General features: G+C 30.8%; 1 protein-coding gene across 2 annotated transcripts in view; it reads right to left on the bottom strand.

Moving 5' to 3' along the window:
* Positions 1 to 14154: 14154 nt before the first annotated feature.
* Positions 14155 to 20214, bottom strand: part of LOC123302325 (juxtamembrane domain-associated catenin) — a 33106-nt gene continuing 27046 nt past the window's right edge. For both annotated transcript variants that reach the window (XM_044885209.1, XM_044885210.1), the window contains 3 exons: positions 17837 to 18294; positions 17175 to 17312; positions 14155 to 14238 (listed from right to left, as the gene is read on the bottom strand). In XM_044885209.1, coding sequence (XP_044741144.1) covers positions 14230 to 14238; positions 17175 to 17312; positions 17837 to 18294 — 605 coding nt within the window. In that variant the 3' untranslated portion in view covers positions 14155 to 14229. The remainder of the gene's footprint in view (positions 14239 to 17174; positions 17313 to 17836; positions 18295 to 20214) is intronic.

Genomic DNA, 20214 nt, shown 5'->3' with positions numbered 1-20214 from the left:
CAGTTTTAGACACGAAAAATAATTTTTAATATCTCCGCCTATGCATTCATAATATAAACAAAAGATACTAAAAATTGATTTTTTTCCGATGTTTTTAGAGTAATTTTAAGAAAAGGTTGAAACTGATATGATCCACAGATCAGTTAAAGAAAAACTTTCCATGGATCGGGCGAATAATCACAGTGAAGTTCGAAATGAGCCATATACTATTTTGTAACGCAATTTTTGTCAACCGGAACTATTAAACTCGACAGAATTTAATTTCAAAACGTTATTTACTAACCGAAGTTTAGAATTTTTTTGAGATCATCATTCAACCAACTTGTTTATCTAAAACTAACTGATATCCCACTAGTTTCGGAGTATTCTCGTGGATGGTGTTAGTTTCAGTAAACAGACTTTTCCAAAATTACCGTCTTACGTAAGTAGCATTTACATGAGTCTAGTATTCTGTCGACTGCAGGATTTTAAATAACTTACAACTAAAGCACAGATTGGAAGTCTAATTTTAAATCCAATCCACAAATCATTATTAATTCGATTCTTCTTGGATTAGTGCAATCAGTTTAACCATTTTTCTGATACCGATCAGAACAATATAAATTAAAAAAATTACGAACGCGGCTGATAAGTTCGTGGGCTGACACATAGATGGAGCTTACTAGTATTAAATTCATATGATTTTTAGTCATAGACATATAATAATAGACCGAAGAAGTGGGCGTGTTTTGCCCAGGCCCGATAAAAAAAGATCGATGCTCTGACCTACGTTTTGTTTCTTTTTAGTTGCGTTTGCGCATTAACAGTCTTGGACAAGTGCTTACTGTAAATGGATATGTGCGCCAGTAAGTCAAAGAGACGCCGAAAAAAAAGAGACAAAAAGTACGTCAGAGCATCGTTCTCTTTTTACCGAATATAGAATCCCACTTACAAGACCGTTCGTTACTAGCGTGGTCTATTCTTATATGTCTATGTTTTTAGTTAACCCTAACCTTCAAAAGACATGTGATTTGATAGCTGTCGTACTATAAGTTAGTGAGATATATCATTTTGAATTATGTATATATGTATACACATCCACCGTATTTTCCAGATCTGGCCCCGAGCGGCTTTTCTATTCTCAGACCTCATGAGAATGCTCGCTAGAAAGAGATTTAGCGCCGATGAAGAGGTAATCGTGAAGCCTTTTTTTAGGCCAGTCGTAATATAAAAATGGTATCGAAAAATCGTATGGTCGCTGTATCGCTACGAACTTTTCAGCCCAACTGTTGACATTTTGAGGTTATGTTTATGAATTTAAACGACTGATCATTGAATGATTGCTGATTAATAATAAATAATTTAAGCAATTTTGAAGCGGCATCTTTGCAAATTAAGAAATTTTTAAGTAAAGGTACAATTCTACTGCTTTTTTAGTGGATCTACCTCTTTACGAACGAAATAATCTGACAAACCTGTCGAAAATCGGATATTTTGTAGTTAAAATTGATGCAAGTTTAACTACATTCCAAAATATCGATAAAGCATCAGGTTTCAATGACTTTTACAGAATTTAAAAATTCCCTAACATTTCCAGATTTTCCAGATCGGTCGCCTTCTTACCTAAGTACTAGAATCTTGCGTTACAAAATATTTTTAAAAAGTAATTAATAGACTAAATATGAATTTGAAAAGAATTCGAGAATATAATCAATCATCGATATTTGAAAAGTTCATTTATGTGTGAAAAAAACTAAATAGAAATATTAAGAGATGGCCGAATATAATATACAATAATTATATATATATATTTTTTTTGTATTTTTGTTTTTTAATTAATATAATTTTTAAACATTACACATATAGGCGATTATAAAGTTTCTCAATCTAACAAATGACTCAAAAAGTGTTTTATAATATTAGTCTAGTCAAATCGTGCAAAACGATTGATAACTATACGTTCTCAAACTACATCAGATCTTTCAAGATTATCTTTATTATATATATATATATATTTAGGATGATGGGCCAAGAATAAATTTCAAAAATCAAAATATGAATTTCTAAGGCGGATTCGCAAAGAAAATTTACAGAAAATTTGTATGGCTCTTTTAAAAATTTGTTAAACGATACCTCAGACAACACGCTTCGAGAAAATAAAATTACCATTTCATAAAACTGAGGGATAAAAATTTTCACGTATAATTTTGTAAACAGATCTTTAAAAATTGCATTTTTATTTTTTATGTAAATTTTCCCTTAGTAGACCTGTAATTTTATTGATATTTTCATAGAAAAAAATTGCGCGGAACACGATGGTGACAAAAGAAAATTTATAAAACCTCGGCTTCAATGTTAAAAATTATTTAGCGGATATTTACATTTTTTTTAGGGATTTTGATTTCTTAAAGAAAACGCTGGACAAAAATAAGTTAAAGGAACAAAAATGAACAAAATGAGACGTCGATTAAGACCAGTTCCAGCGCCGGAGCAAGTGGAGCGGGCGCCCCAAACCCCAGATTACAAAGGGCGAAAAAATGCCAAATGCGAAAAACAATTTCGCATTTTAAGTGTTGATTATTGAAATATAACTTTTTGGAAGAAAGACGCCGAAAGACGATCTCGCTCTATCTTGATTTGGCGGTAGAGCCGTTGCTGACTAGTTCCGACCTTTTATCTTCGACCGTTAAATTGTTATAAAAAATTAACAATATCTTTCCGCTTAAAAAAAAGGTCGTTTGGATATTTTATTTCGGCCAAATGTTGTGTTTGGTTCATAGAATTCACAGTTTTTTTTTGTGCAGGTATCTCACGTATTTTGAAATATAATTAAAATAATTAAAAAATACAACAAGCTTACATGTCCCTAAATATCGACATTTCGATTGCAACGCAATCATCGTCAGTAGCTAAATTTATTCATATAACACATTACAAACATTATTTTTAAAGTTATAAATAAATATGTAAAAGATAACATAAACATCTTGATAATGTGTCATATAAATAAATTTAGCTGCTGACGATGCCTGCGTTGCAATTGTGAAATATTGATATTTAGTGAAATGTAAGTCTGTTGTATGTTTTTTAATAAATTTTATTTCGAGTATCGTGGTATTTATTTCAATAACTATATTTTGAAATTGTTTAAACAAATTAGCTAATTTGTTTATTAGGAATTTTCAATTTTCCGTGGCAATTTTTTTGCACTTCTCATCCGCTGTGTACTGCCAGTGAATATCTCAGCTTAGAAAAATAAGGAATACTTTGTACATAATTTTTCGCCTTTGACTTTTTTGGTCAGAAATTTCCACAAAAAAACATTATTTTTAACAATGAAGTCGTAGCTTTAAAAATTTTTTCTTGTTATAATCAATAAAATTGCATCGTCTATTTTCTAACGTAAATCGATGATTTTGATTTCACCCCAACTCGCTATTGTTGGAAGAAATTGTTATATATTTTTCTCAAGTTTGCGCCTAATTGCGCATTACGTGGCGTAAGTAAATAAATAAAAATTCGTACACTAGAACGATAGGACGAAAAGGAGTCTGCTTGACAAAGCGGCAATTGTCTTTCCTTATCGTTACACTTGGACTTTGATAGGAAAGTCGGCGTAGATTTTCGTGTAATATATCGGGTAGACGTATTAGGTTTGAACAAATATAGCACTACCTGCGACTATTGTATTCGCTTCGTTTTTACTTTATTTTTAACTGCTTACAAAAACAATTAAATAAGTAAATAGTTAAAAACAAAGTTATTTCATAGTGAAGAAATGTACACAATTTCACGTTACATCTTATGGCACCGTCAGGAATGTTGCAACTAGTCTAAGTTTTGAGTTCCTGCATGAAAATAAAATACTTCAAGGCACTTATCCCTTATGCTAGCCGCGCTACAATCTCTTATAGATGATGAAAAACGTTTTTTATTTTCAATTTTCTCGAGATCTATTTTTACAAAATTGTGTATTCTTGTACATTTTTTTCAAGAGGTTGTTGTAGTACGGTCAGAAGTAATACGTTATGGACATACGTGCTCTAAGTTTTTGATTCTCATTTAAGAATCCCAAAACCTATAATTCAAATCGAAAATAATTTGCTATATATATGTCGCAGCCAAATAGCTTAATAAGCCTTTCAATTAACAGCCGAGCCTTTTTACTAAACGTCGCCATTCAATCAAACAGTCTAGGATAACCTAGATATTTAAATTTAGTTCTAATTTCTACCACCTGGCACTGAAACCCAAACACTGCCAAGATGGCATCGGCCAAGATTTTTTGAGAGACACACTGAAACACTGTCAAGATTTTTTTGAAAGAAACAGTGACAGGTTAGTCACTTTTTAGTGATCAATGATTCCAAAAATGTAGTTGTCAGCCTGCTGTGAATCAGTGTCGCAATAATAGATGTGCTTGTTTTAAAAATAAAATCGCAGATCTAAATGTCATGGAAGTTTAACTTGCGTTAACAAATAATGTGTACTTTGCTATTAAGCTACGCTATGTGATCTCATGATTAGCAAATAACAAAATGTTATATTTTAAATTACAAAAATTAACAATTTCTAATGACAGAAATTTCATCTTTTTTTGTCTAATGGTCACCCTATTGTACAAATGGCCTAAACAAATCAGCCAGCTCGTTCATTCAATTTTGTATTAGACTGTACGATTGAATACCATTCAGATCGCTAATTGAACGGCGCCCTTTAGTAAATAATTAGCTACGACATTACTTAAATTTTAAATTAAGTAAATATTAGTCACCTCTGTTTGTATAATAAAATCTTGTAGGCATCCTTACTATAACAAAAACAAATAAAAAATTAAAATAATGAACATATCTTTACGTTTCCTTTAAATGTAGGATTTGGTTACTATGAACATATACCTATCATATCTAGCCAATGTGGGGTTGAGTCAACTATATGAAGATTCTTGTTACTAATTTACAGAGAGTTTGAAATGAACTTATTGATCATTTTTATAATATATAGCATATTTTTGTACATATATAACAAACCATCGGTAGCGCAGTTGGTACAGTGGTGGACTTACTAAAATCAATAGTAACAACTACTGCGATTGTGTTAACTTCACCACTCAACCCCGTACGGTAGTTGTATCACATTTGTGACCCCATTCGCCATATTTTCTCTCGGGATGAGGTTAAGGAAACCTCAAATCGGTTGATATTAAGAATTTTTTTTTCAGTGTATTTATAGAGATCTATGAACTAAAAACTTACAGTTAAAGATAATCTTGAAAGGCCATTATTCCAATAATCGATTTGGTTGTTTTTTTTTCGCACAATTTGATTAAACTATATGACAAAATGATAATAGAAATAGTAGCACATGTTATACCCAAGAATTATTGCATACATCTGATTGTACACCACTGCGTTTATCATTTAAATGGCTGATCGATGCGGCCAATACAGATGATGCCGTTGGCTCAGACCAACTGTTTACATTCGGATCCACATTTGAATGTCGATTACGTTTCTTCTCTAAGTCGACTTGAGCGTATAATGGTTCAATGTTATTCTGGAAGAAGTGTGTATTTTTTGTTTAAATTTATATTTGCTATTACCCAACAATATAATAATTTTTTTTTTTTTTTGTGGACTTTTGGAATTTTTTGGAATTAATGTCCTTTTTTTTTAGTATCATGCAGGTAGATTTTGATTAGTATTTGAGAAAAAATTTTTGGTTAGTGAGTTCAATGAAATTTAAACTAATAGTATTAAAAGTGATGAAAACCCATTTAAGAAAAAAAAAAACCGATTTTAATGAAATTTTTTTAATTGGAATTTTGAAAAAACAAATAATTTTTTTGACAAAAATGGAAAGATCATATATAAGATCTATAACAAAACTGTTTTAATTTTTTCATGATAATTTTAAAATTACAGACAGTTTTAAAATAACTTTTCAAAAGAGAAACGAAAACGCCCGATAAAAAATGTGTTCGTAAAAGATCATGTAACGTCATAATGTTAATTAATAATGGTCTACAGTGTATACTATTCAATTACCTTATTACGTCACAACGATTTTACGAACATTTTTATGTCGGACGTTTTTGTTTGTCTTTTGAAATGTTCTTTTAAAACTGTCTGTAACTTTAAAACAATTATTATAAAAAAATAAAAACATATGTACATATACAACGTGTTCTGTTATTGACTGCAGAAACCTTGCTTCACAAATAAGCTCATCAAGAGCAATAAGAAAACTCTTTTCAAAATTTGGATCTGAGTCTTAATTTGAGAGATACGGGTATGAGAAAAATTGATGAATTTGTTCATTCACTGTCTATTATTTGATAACCAGTAAATATTAGTAAATTTTACTTAATAATGGAAGGGAATTTTAAAAAAGTATAAAATTATTTAATTAGATCTGGTCAAATCCCATTTTTTATATTTTTATTATATTTTTGCGAAAAAACATTAGATTATTAGTAAACAAACAAATTACGCCACAATGGGCGTGGTTTGTTTATTTACGTCCAATGATATAATTGTTAACTTATAATTAGTTATTGTTTTCTCACAAAAATATAATAAAAATGTATAAAGTGGGATATTTTGACCAGATCCAATTAAATAATTTTATACGTTTTTAAAAGTCCCTTCCATTATTAAGTAAAATTTACTAATATTTACTGATTATCATTGGCTACTGGTTATCAAATAATAGACAGTCAATGAACAAATTCATCAATTTTTGTCATACCCATATCTCTCAAATTAGGACTCCAAATTTGGAAAAGAATTATTTGTTGCTCTTGATGAGTTTATTTTGACAAGCCGGGTTTCTGCAGTCAACAACAGAACACGGTGTATAAAAATAATAAACTGGCCTCTTTAATGTTCTGACGGGAAAAAATTTATTCGGCTTGCCTTAACTACTTTCTAATATAGAAAGTAGTTAAATGATAGTCCTAAAACCTTAATAGGGTTCCCAAATTCGAAATGTGATATAAGACGCTGATGATGGATCACGTTAAACCAAATAGAAACCATTTTAGCTTACCATAGAGTCAAAGATGGCAATGACTTCCGTAAAAAATTTTTAACAGTATTTTTATTATTATTTTTTTTTTTTTATTGAAGCGGAAACAGACGCTTTAGGACATGAAAATCGAGCTGAAGACATGTTAGTGTTAGTTAGTGTTACTATGGTAAACAAAAAACTGGCTTCTATTTGATTTTTCGCGATCGTTTTGCATCGCTAGACGTCTCAATGAAGCTGAGCTCTTATTTTGATTATAATCGCATTCGATTTAAAATCAGAAAAGTTATAAAAAAATTTCCCCAAATAATTTGGTAGTAGCAATTAGGTTACTCGATCAAATTTGGGCATTAGGATCATCTTTATTCAATTCAGTTTTTTGATAAAATTTTGTAGCTTCATTTGCTTATAAAACTTGATTACCACCTGGCAAGAAGTATTCGTGCCTCTAAAACAGGTTAAAGTTAAAAATATCACAGAGAACCTAAAGATCTCCGAATTTTCTAATTGTGATATCACATCGTTAATATTAAATTTTGAGGTAGACGAATTAAAAATAACTTTGTGGTAAATGTGATATCACAAAAATATTTCTTATCCCTTTTTCTTCCTTTTTAAAGTACTAGAAGTATCTATAAAGTTTAATAAAAAGAGTATTTAAAAAGGAATTTTCTTGTTTTGTTTTTGGAATTTACAAATTTTATCCTTGAAATTCCTAATAAATTTCTTGTCCATTTTTTTATTTTGGCAAAAATATATAGGTAGATATTGAGATTGCAGCAGCCCGATTAATAGTTATTCTGAGAATTTATTTTCCATTTTGAATGTGTCCTTTCAAATTTCCAAAAATAGCGATCAATTTCGATCGAATCAAAAAAGAAATGTCACCCTCAATTCAAGCAAAGGTTCGATATTAAATTTTGTAGCTTATTTATCGTATCTTATTTATCAGTATCAAAAAAATAATTTTTTTCCCGATTTATTGTTATTTAATCGCCATGCTATCAATGACATGTCCTGAAATCCTTTGAGAAGTCGAAGGACTGGTGAAAACTTAGCCTCTTTCAAAACTAAAGTGTGGTATCGATTTAGATGTTATTTTATTTGGCGAGTCGAATAACACCACTTTTGTAATCTTACAAAAAAAGTTTAAACGCCTTCATGCGTTTGGGACTCTTCATATCTTGAAACTACTAAAAATACATTTAAGGTAGTACCTACACGAAAGTGATATTCCAAGAATTTCTCAAAACTCAGAATATAAAATATTTAATTCATAATACACTTGCTGTTAAAATTAGAAGATGATTTACCATGCCATTCATGAGATATTAGCAATTAAAAGTGACGCAATTTGTACGTGTACATGGGAGAAGTGTATAAAAATACACAAATTTACAAATATTATATTTATTTACCAATGAATGACGTCCAACATCTCTATGAAAAACTAATATAATGTAGAATACTACATTTAGAAAATATATAAATAAAAATAAAAATTATTTACCATATAGTTTCGATAAAAAACTTAAATAAATAACTCGTTTTAGCGATGATTTTTGTGGAAAGCATATAAAAACTAATGGTAAAGGTTTGTATCAAAGTATGTGTGTGTATACGAATAGAAGATATAATTGTGTGTAACTACAGTCTGTTGAAAATAATATATTGTATATGTATAATAGTCATAGCACAGTTAACGCACTGAATGATAGTATTAGTCCAAAACTTTTTGACTGGACGGTCGCGGAGGAACTACCTTAAATACTATGGCTTCAAATTTTTCATTTCTGCACTCTCAAACACCAATTTCCACATCCATAGTTAGAGGTTGATTTATCGTTTCGGTATTTGCTTTATTCGACTCGCCATTTAAAATAACATAAAAATCAATACCACACACTTCTTGAAATTTTCGCCAGCCTTTCGACTTTCACACACCACCCCTCTCAAATCTATTACCATCCCCGAAAACATTCTTATATCTTATATACATATCTCGCCCAGATGTGTAAATTTCTTCAGGCATATTACTCTAAATAAAATGCAGTTATTCTTTATTTTAATTTCACTCGCGAAAAAAGAAAAGAGGAAATTTTGATAGCGTGGCGATTAAATTTAAATATGAGCGTTTTCATACACATTGTCACAATCGGGGACCAACACAGATTAATAAACTGTTGCAGTTGGCTGATTAAATACTCTGGCCGTGATTTTTTAAAGTATTCTAAAAAGTATAACGTCTCCACATGCTTTTGAGAGGCTCAAATATAGGGAATTCTCCTTCGAGAGTGTATTGTTAAGTTACTGATATTGGTATGGTCCAGGGAAGATGCTGCCACCACCTGATTGTTTATTGTGAAGGATTAATCAGGAAAATCCTGGGCCTAACAGTATGTCAGGGCCTAACAGTATATGGTATTTGGTGCAATGAGATTCTTACGAAACTGCAAACCAACTTGTTGTACTAAAGTTGTTTCGGACGTTCTTTGTCCATTGACGTAAGTCTTCTTCGATTTGTGATAAACTCACTCTTTTTCTTTCGTTAGCCTGTATCAGAAGCTTTGCGGTTCATAATGCCGTTGTCATTTATTGGCATATGCCGAAAAAAAGGAAATGCTGAGTTTATCCATACTTAAAAATTAAACGTGAATTTGCAAAGCATGAAGTAGAGTTTAAAGGCTTTTATAGAACACTTAGGTCTATAATCATTGCTTCTGATTTCCTTCAAGGAGTTGTAATACGGTCAACTAACAAGTGAAATTCACAAAATTTAAAAAACTCCCGACAAATTTTTCGGCTACGGAACCCTAAACTTGCATTTGAAACAAATCTAAGATCACTCTCCATTAAATTGCCTTTGAAACAAAAATATCAAAATCGGTCCATCCGTTTAGGCACTACGGTGCCACAGACAGACAGACAGACAAACACACACACATAGCGGTCAAACTTATAACACCCCTTTATTAGTTCGAGGGTTAAAACTATAGAAACAATACCGAATTAAAGATGATAAACCCATCTTTACAACTGGAATTTTGCGTAGGACAGGCTAAGTTGTACATAGTACAGGCTAAATCATTTGCTTCTGTTTGGTGAAAACCATAGAAATAATAACACGGAGCTGGAAAGTCGCCAGAGAACAGGTAAAATAAACGTATATATCTGTCTTCGTCTCTCTTATATGCCTACAATATCTGTCTCTTTCTACCTCTCTCACTACGGTCAAGAACTCACTTATTGCGTTTTCTTTGTCTATACAGCTCTATGACATCATTATCTCTATGGTGGAAACTGATTTGAATACAGGTTGAGAAAGATAATGGATCTTTTGAAAAGACATCGTCGGTTGAAGTATCTTTATAATTTGGCAATCTCATGCGATCCTACTTCACTGAATGATGAACTTTAACCATAGCCAGTGGTGGATTTAAGGAAAAAGGCTCTGTAAATAATCTTTGTTAATCACCTTGCTGTCCCTCTTGTGTGCCCTTTCATACAAACTTGCTTTTTTCCCCATATTTTAGGCTTCGTTCATGAATTAGGTGCCTCCTTGTGACGAGAGTCAAGGTATGACTGAATCGTACCAATGAATAAGGAATGCGTAATTATTAGTTTCTTATTTAAATCGGATAGCAGTCACGTTGCTCCAGAGGCCGAAATGTTAATCAATAGTGTGTATGAAAACGCCCAACGGCTACATTTATCTCTAGGCTATATCGTTTATTTTTTAAGCCCGTAAATTTATGGCTATAAAATCGTCAATCATAGTTATAAAAAGGCCGTGGTTACCCAATACCACGAGTTTTTCAGCTTTGAACACTTTCTAAACAATTTTCATCCCATAAGTCCACGTTAGGGATGCTACCTCGAGAGTGAGCTTAAAAATAGCACGTCGTAATAAGTAACCCAACCAGAGACAATGTCTTATACTTCATCCACATGAATTCAACAATGATAGATTTAACAATTAAAAACAAGTAGAAAAGCGACTTAGCATATACAGAGTGTCTAGCTAAGTTGGCAACATATGGAAAACTTTTTTATTATAAGATTTACAACAAAAATTTATTCTTTATAAAAAGCTCTGCTTTCAAAAATATGAACATTCAGCTATTCACTTTTGACATCGAATGTACAGACTGTCCACAAATTGAGAAAGTTCGATAGTAATGTTAATGTTCGTTTATAAATGTAGACTATTTTGAACAGATAAGGGAAACGGTTCAAGAAATCACTCCCGAGATATGTAGGAGTGTATTAAAACACTTTTGTAAAAAAAAACAATTTCTTGATACGATTTCCTTGATTAGTTATTGTAGTTATAATTCCTATATTATCGACATATTATACTCTACAAATCTTCTGTATCATAATGAAAATAATAGATTTGGCAAAGTTACAACGATTTAAAGCGCCGAGTTATGGTTCTTTAAAATTTTCGGAGTCGATTGTCTATTTTATAAAAACAATTTTTTGTGACACATTAATTAAACTTGTCAACCGATTTCAACGACATCTGTTAATGATTTTTAAAGTTATCATACTCATAATGAAACATACGGAAATTACAATGTGAATTATGATTAATCGTTAAAATTTTTTGATAATGATCGATAACATGTATTTTTTTATATATATAAATTCTTTAAACTTTAAGCTGTTTTTTTGGTGCATTATTATGTGAACACAGTTTTTTGGAATTATGAGAATTTTGGTGTTGTATAAAGAATAACGCACGGGATCCCATTGAGTCAATGTAAAAGTACGATTTTTAATTTTCAATATTTCATTAAAAAAGTCGATAAGGCATCCTCGAACTTAAATAAAACATTATTTAGATGCTTATCTTTAATATAATAAAAAGCTGACTGTTCTAAGTTTATTTTTATATTTTATCCCTACTACCTTAACTTCAGGTCGCTTTTATTTCAAATACTCTCCTACATATCTCGGAAGTGATTTCTTGAACCGTTTCCCTTATTATATGTTCTAAATGGTCAACAATTCTTAACGACCATTAACATTCCAATCGAACTTTCTCAATTTGTGGCCACCCTGTATATTCGATGTCAAAAGTGAATAGCTGAATGTTAATATTCTTGACAGCAAAGCTTTTTATAAAGTATACATTTTTTGCGTAAACCTTTTAATAAAAAAGTTTCCCATATGTTGCCACCTTAGCTAGTAAGCACCCTGTATAAAAACAAAATGGCTATTAGAAAAAAAAAATTAATTTCAATATAAACTTGTAATAATTTATTTAATATATATATATATATAGATATTTTTTGTTTTTCAATTGTTTCAGATATCTCACATAGGCATTTTTATTTTTCAGTTTTTTCTGTTTTTATATATATAATAATTATACTTAATTACATACAGAGATGCCCCCCTTTCCCCCTCCTTTTTACGATTCACCAAAACAATAATATAATTAAAAATATATATGTTAATAAAATAATAATAAAATTAAAACAAACAAAAAAAGTATGGCGGATTTCGAGTTGTGTGAGAGACATCCCTAGTATAGTTAGACCAGGGGCGGTCATTGAATCGAATTTATGTATCATTTAACTTGCTGGATTATGTTGTGTAAATTTTGTGTAGAAATCTAAAATATGGCCTTTTTTAATTACCGAAAATGGGATTAATTTCTAAAATCAATTCTCCAAAGTAGAATTAAAAAATAAAATTAAAAATTAGGGAATATTTCCTTAATTCTTTAAGCCCGGAAATTTATTGCTGTAAAATCGTCAATCATAGTTATAGCAAGGCCGTTGTTACCCCAATACCACGAGTTTTTTAGCTTTGAACACTTTCTCTCAAAACAATTTTCATTCCATAAGTCCACGTTAGGGATGCTACCTAGAGAGTGAGCTTAAAAAAAGCTCAATATCCCGTAATAGTTTTGCATTCATTGATATCTCTATAAGTCGGATATTTCTAAATATAATTTTCAGAAAACGCAGAAAACGCCTCTAAGTCTAAATTTTGATAAAACTTCCTCTATAACTCGAAGTTTGGCCAATGCTAGACCCACATGAACAGGATTGTTTATAACAATCAACTTTCAAAATTTTTTGATGATTCCCATTTTTCCAATATACAAGGTAGAAATTTTGGACAAATACACTTCATTTTGGTATATTTTCTCTTAAAATTTTCTTCAACTTTCGCAAAATAAATCACTTGGAAAAAATCAAAATACTAATTTCAGAAATTGATAAAGCACGGTAATTTAGACTCAAAAATACTAAAATTTGATTCATTTGACGAAAGATTGAGTACTTTCTATGGTGTAGCCCGAAATTCTATATAATTTAGCAGTTTCTCGTACTCATGTATAAATCAAGTCATGTTTTTGAGATGTTTTTTCCTGTCATATTTCAAAATAGATAACGAAAATTTTGAATTTTCTGCTTCTAAGCGTAAAGTAAAATTCCAAAAATCAAATTTGTTTGTGATTTAGATTAAAATCATTGTCTAAGAAAATTAAAACAAAAAAAAAATAATAATTCATTTGACTGATAGGTAGTTCACGATATTTTTGATACCTATAATTCCCATAATTATTCCAGACCAATGAAATTTCCTATTAATTCCCGATTTTATTCAATAATACAAATATATTATCAAATTTAATTTCACTTTCGAAGGTTGATAATTTCAGACTATTTTTACTTTCAGACAAAGTAAAAACTATATTTTAAGATTTCCTTAAATATGAAAAAACAAACTTTACAACAAATGAATAGAACCGCAATAATCAAACAAAAATGATACATAAATTTGATACGATAACCTCCTGGTCTATATTTTGTTTATATATATATTTATACGATGCACTCCCTAAAATGTCACTAAAATACAAATTACAAAGAATTTAGTAGTGCGAACTACTTGATAATAAAGTAATACAATTTTTTTTAATTATTTGTTTTTAATAATAAACTGTGCTTTTGTTTTTAGGTTATGTTTTTTTTTTTTTTTTTGAACCTCTGGAATGTATTTATTATCCAACGATTCGTAAATATTTATTGTTTTTTTTTTTTTTGTTAAATTAATTTTACTTAAATATTAAAAATTTTGAGTGTCTTTTATAAATTTTTTTATTTATTTTTTACGCAGTTGAAACGCTGGTTATTTCGAATCACGGACTGGTAGGTTGGTAGGCGAGCGAGCGAGCGAGGACATACAAGCAGACACACTTCAGCCATTCTGGAAAATCAAAAACAACTACTGTTATAATTTTGTAACGCTAACGCGAGATTGTTTTTTCTCAAACACACCACTTGAGTTTGATATAAAATGTCAAAAGATGTATAGAGAAACAGAGTGGCCACAAGAAATCGATTTGATTGTTTCTGGTTTTTTTGTGCTCCCTTATGGACCCCCGTCCTTACGAATACTTTCAATGTCAAAGCATTACGAATTTTCATCAGATAAACTATTAAATTTACAAAAATTTGTTTCATATAAAAGCAAAATAATGCATAGAAGTTAGCTATCTGCGCTGCCTTTGACTTCCACAGAGTCCTAGTAGCTTCATATGCTTAAAATAGCATTTCATTGTTTTCTAAATTCAGTCAAGGTTAGGTTTGAGTGTCTGTCTTGGGGTGGGGCAAACTTAGAGCAAAGGGCCTGTTGATACCGAAAAAGGGTTGGCTCATCCCGGGCCACTACTTCATGAATCATCTGGAGCTGTTTAAGAACAGCAGGAGTGTCTTGACGCCAACAAACTTTACGTCGGAGAGGACGCCAAAGAAAGGTTGAATGAAGAGAGTCCATCTCTTCATGGCAAGAGCTGGATAGTGACAGAGAAGATTAGATTTCTTCCTTCTCCCCACTAAATGAAGCCAAAGGACCCTACGCTAAATGCAATTCATATAGAATATAACTTTAAATGAAATTTTCTGAAACTGTGGATTCTAAAGGTATGTTTCCCATGAGGTAGCTGACGCCAGCGTCTGACACGCATTGCTGACGTGCTCTTCAATGTTTCTTCCGTAGCGTCAGTTGTGTGCGGACCATCAAAGTGAAGTGTTTTTAAAATAAGTGGCTGTGAAGGAATTTATTATTGCCTATCCTTGAACTTTGATACCACAGTCAAATTTTTTAAGATACTTAACCGAAATCAGAACTTTATACTCAGCCTATTACAAGTTGGCAAATAGGGCTGATTCTTAGTATTTTGCCTAGGGGTCAGAGACGGTAGTCAAAGTTTTTTTCCCATCATCAATTCCTTTCAAATAAAAGTACAGTCGAATAATAAAGAAAAGTAATTTTCCTTTTCGTATTGTCACCAAAAATGATCAGAATTGTCAAATTCTTGATTTTAACAAACGACCGGAATTCGTAGTTTTTGGGTGAATTTAAAGTCCTTCTCAAATTTCATTAAATACTTTTTGTTTCGGAACTCGGAATTATTCACTAAAGTAGCTGAAGGCTTAATCTTTAAATACTTATAAAAACAGTTTCGCGGGCTTGAAAAAACGCTGACGTAAGAGTATTGAATCGAGGGCATATTTTATGGGCTTAAAATATTTGAATATTTTATTTAATAATTTCTGGTTTCTTTTTTTTACAGAAGTATCTATTACATCTTCGTGGGATGCTTTTTATGAAACAACTTTTTGTAAATCTCCTTCTTGTAGTTCTTTCGCAAAAATTAAGAACGTTTTTTCTCATCAAACATCCAATATACAGGGTGTCCCGTAAGTATTGCACGCTTTTGTTGCATTAGATAGAAAATAAAATTCTAAGATGAAAAATTATCTTTCTTTTTTTTATCCGATGCACGGATAGTTATTAATTAAAATAAGCAGCCATACAGTAGCGTTGAAACTAAAAATTAAAACCACTCGACTCTGGCTGAGATTGACTAATTAATGATTTTTGATAGATTAAAAATCAATTATTAAATAATTATTATTTATATTAAAAAAAAAATTTATTAAGTATTTTTATAGCAATAAATTAAAAGTTATTGACTTTGCTCAAACTGAATACTTAATAAATTTTTTTTTAATAACAATAATAATTATTTAATAATTTATTTTTATTCTATCAAAAATCATTAATTAATAATAAGTCTCAGTCAGAGTCAAGTGATTTTAATTTTTAGTTACAATGCCTCTGATTGGCTGCCTATTTTAATTAATACCTGACTATCTTCGCATCGGATCAAAAAATGACAAGAGGATTTTTCATCTTAAAATTTTATTTTCAATCTGAAACAACAAAAGCGTGCGGTACTTACGACGAGACATCCTGTATAATAGAAACGCATATAATTTGAATTTCCAAAAAAGCTAAAATTTACTTAATTATAATTCCCTGACACTATCCCATTTAATTATCCTTTGGAATTCTCAATTTTCAAGGTCTGTGGCTACTCTAAGAGGGGGGAAAGGCGTTACTAAATCTACAAATTACTTCATTGCATCAAAAAAATTTTGCAAAATTTTAGTGGTGAATGTTTAAGAATAATCTCAAATTTTTTTGTATCCCTGTTTTTTTCCGAAAAGTAATCGTTGAATGTTTATAAATAATTTCGATTCTAAAAATCCAAGCGATTCAAAATAATAAACAAAAACAACGAAAAAAACGCGGATGCAATTGAAGTTACTTCTTATAAATCTAAGTGGAAAAATTGGAGAATGTTTATTTTATTGCAAAAAAGCAATGAAATAAAAAAATTGTGTGCTCTGCGTATGTCCCTGCTAGTTTTGAAGTGATATGAAGGTGGATTTTGATAGGATCATTACGGTTTATTCAAATTTGTGTCTAATTTATGGATATTTTTTCAAACCAGTATAGCAAACACTTAATACTCAGCCTCATTGACGCGCCAAATAACAGTAAGCGATAAACGCAGAAATTAAACAAAGTTACATTTTGCCGTCACATGATGCTTCAATAAAACTGAGCCCTTACGGATTATTAAAGACACTTTCACACAAATCAAATCCATGCACACTCAAAAAAAAAAAAAGAAAATAAAATAAAAAATAGTGAAAGTTGAAAAGTTAGTTTGGAGAAAAACAGGGAATGTTTCATATCAATACATAAAAAAGGGGGAAAAAGTGAATTTTTGATTAAAGTTTCTCTTTAAAAAAAATTAGAGAGAATCTTTAATATTGGTATGTACGTACCGTAGGCTGTTGAGGATTTGGTCCAGGAGGATAAATTCGTACACCTCCTGCGACAGGTGGACCACCTGTTGGTGCTCCGCCACCCACATGCAAAGCACTCTCTGGATACGACATATCGGCTAATGGAATATCTTCATTCTGTTAAAAAAAATTATTAAATAATTTAATTCTATTGGATCTATTAGTCAAATTATTATTTATCTCATAAATAAACTCCTGCTCCTTCTAAGACTTTTTACTTGACAACGATCGGTTCATTTTCTATCGGATTTTAACACTAAGATGTCAGCGCCACGAGTTATAAAAAATGTAAACCATACCTATTTTTTCGCAGACTCAAAATAATGTTAGCTGTGAGATGTCAAAGTTGAAGAATTATTGGGTTTTCGAGTGTTAAAGCATTTTGGAAGTTCGGGATTTCGAGGGTTCGAGATTTTCAATCGTGTATTACAAATTTGAACATCGGTATAATCGGGAATATTCGTCAACACAACGCGTGTTGTGTTTTGATCTGTCGAAAACATCATTATACTTCTGTGAAAAAATTTGTGTTGATCAGTGGATCGATCATTGAAGCGCTTTTACTGAGCCAACAGAGATAGATAAATTTTCTGTTTGACAGAAGCTTTTTATGTACGATTGTGGTGAAGTAATAAACTTACCCTTTGATACATATTAACTGGAACCGAATCAACAACGCCAGCATTTGTATTGGTATTATTCGATGATGAAGTGGGTGGATTACCACGTTTAATCGTACGATCTTCATATCGTGTACCACCTTGCGAAGCCATCGGCCGATTTAACGTATTATTTGCATTATTTGGTGAATTTGGTCCACCAGTTTTACATGCAGCCACCACTGACTTCGTTATAAAATCTAATTCTTTCCAACCATGTTTCTTATACACATCACGTAGTTCAGGATGCTGCCACATTGTAAACAACACTTGTCCAGCAAATTTTAGAACACGTGGTGTATACTTTTGACGTTGTCGTGTTATATTCATTAAACGTTCTACACCACCGGATTCGAGCAACGAACGTGAAAATTCAGCATTCTTTTTAATCACTTCGTTTAGTGTGGCTAATACAGCAGCAATTGTATCATCGGATGTACCTTTAAATACGAAAATTATATTAAATTCATTTGGAATATTTACATATATTTTTATATATATATATAATTTAAATCACACGAGCGTCAAAACTAAAGGCGCAATTCCATTGAAGGGATTTTTAATCAACATGTAAAATGCGCCATTGACTCGATTTTAAATAAAAAACTTGATTTTTTTTATATGAAGTTTAAGTAAGTCTAAATAAATTCTGAATATTTTAGGAGGGAGGGGGGGGGGGGTTTTGCCTGATTATTTAAATGAATAAATGATTTAAAAAATAGGCATATTTAACATTGGTCTTATGGGAAAACGGTAGATGAATGATATGTTTTCATAGATTTCTACAAAACTAGTTGGTGGAAATTAAAAAAAAAAATTATTTAAATTAAAGTTAACGATCGCTACGTGCTAAAGCATTAGCCCATCTGTCCCTGAAAATATGTAGAATTTATAGTTCGTATTTCAGTCACCAGTCGGTAAGTAGTATCTGCGAAGTTAGCTGTTTATGAGTACAAGTAGATGAAGTTAGTTGCATAATGTAAAAATTGAATGATTATTTACACGTATATTAAACGTTGATAGACCATTAGAAATTAGCGCACAACAGCCTGCTTTTAATGAGACAACTTAGAGATCGTAACGCTTCACTTATTTTGCCCATATTTCGGAGACTATATTTTCTATAGCGATCGTTCTCCTTCTTTATAACCTCCATGGTTAAGACCTTAATAAATTATTGAAAACAAAAAACCTCGTTGTACCTGACTAATTAAGGATGTATGAACACGGTATTGGAGACACAAATTTAAAAAAATATATTTTTTCAATTTCGATGGATAATTATATGATAACTTGACAAAATAAGACGAAAAGTAAGAATAAAACAAGTGAAAGCAAACAATAGACTGAGTTAATTGTTTAAATACCATGCATAGTCAGTGTTGATTTCTTTATCACACATAACACATACATACATGTGACTCATACATAACTGATATTCAAGTATAGTACTATAAAATACTATAAAATTTCCGCCTATTGACCATCACACGGGTAAACAGTGATGTTTATGAAAAAATGTTTCAAACGAAAGTTGTTAATTTTTTTATAAGGAAAATTTTTTACATTTAAACTTTTGTTCTATCTGTAACGGTTTACAAGATGGGTCCTACGGACCCAAGACCCAATTGACCTATGATGCTCATTTACGAACTTGACCTCACTTTTTACGTCCTAAGTACGCTGTTAAAATTTCAGCTCGATATCTTTTTTCGTTTTTGAGTTATCGTGTCCACAGACGGACGGACGGACAACCGGAAATGGATTAATTAGGTGATTCTATGAACACCTATACCAAATTTTTTTTCGTAGCATCAATATTTTTAAGCGTTTCAAACTTGGGACGAAACTTAATATACTATGTATTTTTCATATATACATGGTATAATTATTCGATATCTGGAGTTATTTTCAAAATATCGAAAATTGAAAATTTTGTTTAATTATTTAGCTTTCGATATTTCGAAAACCAAGGTAAATGTCGAAAATTTTTATTCTTACTTTTCGTCTACATTCATGAAGTTAACAAAATTCATCATCAAAGTTGAAAATAAGGTACAAATTATTTCAACCTTAAATCTAATATTTACTTGGTGCTCGTACTACCTTAAATTGACGATTGTGTGATAGAAGCTTTAAAGTGATATTGGAATTCTTTTTAAAAAATAAAATAATCCTTTAAATTCCCAAGTAATTGTTTTAATTTAGTTGTACCGATAAGTTATTTTTGATAAAAGATGGAGAATTCGTTATCTCCTGTAATATTCATTATAGGAAAAAGTTATTTGACTTTTTTTACTCCATTTTAAAAGACCTTTCCCGAAATTTTTTTCTAAAAATTTTTATCTAACGATACCAAT

This window comes from Chrysoperla carnea, chromosome X (genome assembly GCF_905475395.1).
Source record: "Chrysoperla carnea chromosome X, inChrCarn1.1, whole genome shotgun sequence".
NCBI classification, from domain to species: domain Eukaryota; kingdom Metazoa; phylum Arthropoda; class Insecta; order Neuroptera; family Chrysopidae; genus Chrysoperla; species Chrysoperla carnea.
The sequence above is the reverse complement of the archived record's forward strand: the minus strand, read 5'-3'. Positions and strand labels throughout refer to the sequence as shown.